General features: G+C 48.6%; 1 protein-coding gene across 1 annotated transcript; it reads left to right on the top strand.

Moving 5' to 3' along the window:
• Window positions 1-2,430: 2,430 nt before the first annotated feature.
• On the top strand, window positions 2,431-3,866 carry ZG16 (zymogen granule protein 16). Its single transcript, XM_007950230.2, has 3 exons — window positions 2,431-2,485; window positions 2,655-2,787; window positions 3,551-3,866. Exons 1-3 carry the CDS (start codon window positions 2,431-2,433, stop codon window positions 3,864-3,866), a joined length of 504 nt encoding a protein of 167 aa, XP_007948421.1.
• Window positions 3,867-4,300: the final 434 nt, after the last annotated feature.

The raw sequence follows: 4,300 nt of genomic DNA, 5'->3' as shown, positions 1-4,300 counted from the left end.
ATGGCACCCTGCGCTGTTGCCCAGCGTCACTCCCGGAATCTCACCACCCAGGAATCCTGCCCTGTTTCCGGCTCCTCAGGGCATGGCTCCCTTTATTATCTGGGATGGGTGCTTGGTCCCAGATGGTGAGCCTGTAAAGAGGTGGGGTCCTGTGAATGCTAACTATTAGTCATTAATAACTGAGGTTCATTATGCTGGCCCCATCTCTGGGTTCTTAGCCTTCTCTCAGTTTGGAAGGACCTGCTGACTCAGAAGGGTCAAAGAGGCAGTCCCAGAGGGGTCAGGCAATAAGACTCAGGGGTCTGTATTAGGGGTTTTAAGTCAAGAAGAGTCCTGGAAGAGAAGAATCCATGACTTTAGCCCTGGGGAGATTTCAGACCTCAGGGAAGGAGCAATTGCCTGGATGGGCCATCTGAGGACAGAGGCTGCAACCCCAGGAGAAGTCCACTGTGGTGCCCATTCTGTGAGGGTAATTCTGGGGCCCAGGAATCCTGAGGGCCCAAAGGAGGACTTGTATACACTTAACTCCTCATCTCCCCATTTGCCCATTGACTCTATCTGCTCTTGGGAAGAAGAGGCTCTGGTGGTGTAGTGGTTAAGGCGTTTGGCTGCTAACCAAAATGTCAGTGGTTCAAATCCACCAGGCACTCTGTTGAAGAAAGATGAGGCAGTCTGCTTCTGTAAAGATTTGCAGCCTTGGAAACCCAGTGGGGCTTTCTATGAGTTGGAATCAACTCAATGGCAGTGAGGTTTTTTTTTTTTTTTTTGGTTCTTGGGAGGAAGGATCTGCTGGTGTTCAATGTCCTACAGCCCCAAGTTGCCCTTCTCAAAGAGGAAAGATTTGAGGAGGGTCTGACAGACTGAGGGTCGACAGATGGATGGACAGGGCAAAGGGGAAAAAAGCAAATACAGTAAAATATTAACTGTAGTAGAATCTACATGGTGGGCATATGAGTGTTCATGATCTAATTCTTTCAACTTTTTTATATGTTTGAAATTTTCATAATAAAATATCAAAAGAGGGAGAGAAAAAATTATCTGGCAAATAGTCTGTACTCCCAAGTATAAGGCATTAAGAATGAAACCGTTTTCTGTGAGAATCTATACTTCAAATGCCTGAAGGGGCACAGTTCATCCTGAAAGATGGGATTCCAGGTGAGAACATTTGCAGACCATTGAGGGGAGGGAGAACATTTTAAGAGCCCCTCGGGTTACCCAGAGGTAATTAGCCATTTTGTCTACTTAGGCATTTAAGCTAGTGATCTTTCTCAAGTTTATTCTACCCCTCCTGATTTCTAGGACTTGGCCCAGAATAGACCCCACCCTGCCACGTATAACCTTTACAGGAGGGACAGGATAAGATATTCCAGACCCTGCCTGACACCTGATCCTAAGAGCTTGACCATGTTTGCTCAGGAGGTGAGGTTCACACGATAAAGAGCAGAGGGAGGGCTTGGAGCTAATATAAGAGATCTGGGAGTTTCTAGGGGTTACTTTGCACCTGAAACTGCCAGGTGAGGGGTGACAGGCCTGGGTTAAGTGGGTGACCAGGAAGCTTGGATCTGAGTTGGGGCAAATTCAAGCCTGAGCAGGAGAGGATGTCTGGATTGAGTGACAGGGGAGACCTGAGTGTGTTAAATAGGGCACATGGACCTGAGATTGTCTTAGCTGCAAAGATATCTGGGTCTCAGCTGAGGAGCTGGAAATACCTGGGATGCTCAGGGGAGTGGAAATGGTCAGATTAGTGTTGGGGAGAAATAATTATGAAAAATAGATCAGGCACCTAGGATCTAATGTCTTCAACTGGTCCCAGCTCCTGCAACTTCTCAGTCTATCCCACCAGAACTATTTGGCCACTGGTATTGGCACAGTCCCTTCTAATACCACCTTCACCCCCTAGGTGACATGGAGGTATCTCTAAAATACTCCTCTCCTGAGTTGAGACCAGACTGAAGATGGGGATTTAAACTATGACCCAGATGACTCAAAGCCAGGCCAATCTTGTGGCAGACTTCAGTTAGGTTTTGCTCAGACTCTGGCTTCCGTCAACTCAACTGTCTCTATGCTTTGGTGATGTCCTTCACTTCTTCTGCAGAAAATGCCTTTCCTGTTTCATTCCAGGAAGGAATGATGATTGCCACATTTCACCTAGATAGAAAGTTATTGCTCTTCTGGGCTGGGAGGGAAGGAAAGGGGTTGGCTATAGCCAGACCAGGGAGAGCTGAAGGACGTAAGGACACAGACAATGGTGTCTGGGAGCAATGGGGCCTATAGACAATGCTCTCTAAGCCCAAGACTGGGTCTGCTAGGTCTAAGTTGAAAGACCAAGAAGCCTGTGTCTAAACTAGAGGTCAGGAATGCCTAGGTAAAAAGTCCAGAGGGAAAACAGTCAATATTCATTTTGTTCTTCCTTCCCTCTCCAGCCCCAGAATGTTGACTATTGCTCTCCTAGCCCTCCTTTGTGCCTCAGCCTCTGTCAATGCCAGTAAGTGAGACACCAGGGTCATGGGAAGACAGCCTCCTGCACTGCTGGTGGACAAGGCGGTCAGAGAGTGTCTTAAGGGTGGGAACCGAGTTATGAGAGAAATTGGGGTGGTATGGAGAAACCAAGTTCTCGGGGGATTTCTCCTTCCAACTCCTATATTCCTTTCCAGTCCAGGCTCGGTCCTCCTCCTACAATGGTGAGTACGGAGGTGGTGGAGGAGAGCGATTCTCCCATTCTGGCAACCAACTAGATGGCCCCATCACCGCCCTACGTGTCCGTGTCAACAGATACTACATTGTAGGGTAAGGTTCTTTGGGTTTCTGTGGTTTGGGGACCTTCTGAAATCTTACTAAATTGGGAAGTTGTCAGTCACTTTGAGTCACATCCATTTCACAATGAGTCATAGGGGTAACATGATATGGTAAAAAGAAAAGTTAGAGTTCTTGGTGTAGACCTGCGTTCTACAACCGCTCCAACCCCAACATGCATGACCATGAGCAAATGATACAGTCATAAACTCCCAGGGGCCTGGAAGTTGTCTCGTTTAGCCCCGACCCAAGGCTTCAATTATCTCTGGAGCCATCCTCCAACTTTGCTTGATGCCTCTCCTGAGATATTCCCATTCTGTTGATATAGTTGGAAAATTCTATCATGCAGAGCCAAAATGTGTCTCCTTCTGATCCTGGATCTGCACCCTGGGACAGCACACATATTTGTTTCCTCCCTCTTCCATTTGTTTTAAAAACCACTTTGCTTCCTTCCAGTCCAGGGGAGGGGGGTAATGGGAGTCCAGACTTCAAATTCAAACTCTGACATGTGCACTCTGGGTGACTCTGGGCAAGTGGTTTTCCCTCTCTGAACCCATCTCTTGGTTGGCAAAATCAGGAGATGAAGTTCCCTGTATGGTCAGCAAGGGCTCATTCAACCCTCACGTTCTGTGGGGCTGGCAGGAGACTTGTGACCCCGTCACCAATTTGAAGGTCTCGGCACGCAGACCAAGAGGTCTTGAATTCTGATCACCCTTCTCAGTGTCTCCCTTCCTACTCTCTTCACCTCTGTCCCCAGCCTCCAGGTGCGCTACGGCAAGGTATGGAGCGACTATGTGGGTGGCAGCTCAGGCGACCTGGAGGAGATCTTTCTGCATCCTGGGGAATCAGTGATCCAGGTGTCCGGCAAGTACAAGTACTACCTGAGGAAGCTGGTCTTCGTGACTGACAAAGGCCGCTACCTGCCTTTTGGGAAAGACACAGGCACAAGCTTCAATGCTGTACCTTTGTACCCCAACACCGTGCTACGATTCATCAGTGGCCGATCTGGCGCCCTCATCAATGCCATTGGTCTGCACTGGGATGTCTACCCCAGTGATTGCAGCAGCTGCTGAGCCCCAGCTTCCTGCTTCAAAGCTGCAATGGAAGTGTGAGCACTCCCTAACCACTAACCCCATTCAACGGCTCAATAAATGGATGTGGCTAAAGCTAGTGTGTATGTGGGTGTCTGCAGCTGGGATCCACCACTGACCCTGGGCATGGATGTAGGACTCGCTTTTCTGATGGCAATCTGGGGAATAGTGGGACAATGAGGGAGAGAGGTGCTGTGTGAGGGGTCCGGGCTTGTTTTTATATTTTCTCAAGAGGAGGTAAGATTCTGGCTTCTACCAAATCTTTTTTCAAGGCTATCTCTGGAGAATGTTTACCCAAATTGGAGTTCTGAGGCTGATGGTAAGGCCCAATTGTGGCTTATTACCAAGACCCCAGATGTTCCACTCTCAGCCTCTCCTCCCTACTTGGCCTCCTACTGAGGAAGCAGTTCTCTGCC

The sequence above is a fragment of the Orycteropus afer genome, unplaced genomic scaffold, assembly GCF_000298275.1.
Source record: "Orycteropus afer afer isolate SDZICR_OR568_19922 unplaced genomic scaffold, OryAfe1.0 scaffold00266, whole genome shotgun sequence".
NCBI lineage: Eukaryota > Metazoa > Chordata > Mammalia > Tubulidentata > Orycteropodidae > Orycteropus > Orycteropus afer.
Note: the sequence above shows the minus strand (reverse complement) of the source record. Positions and strands in the feature narration are given on the sequence as shown.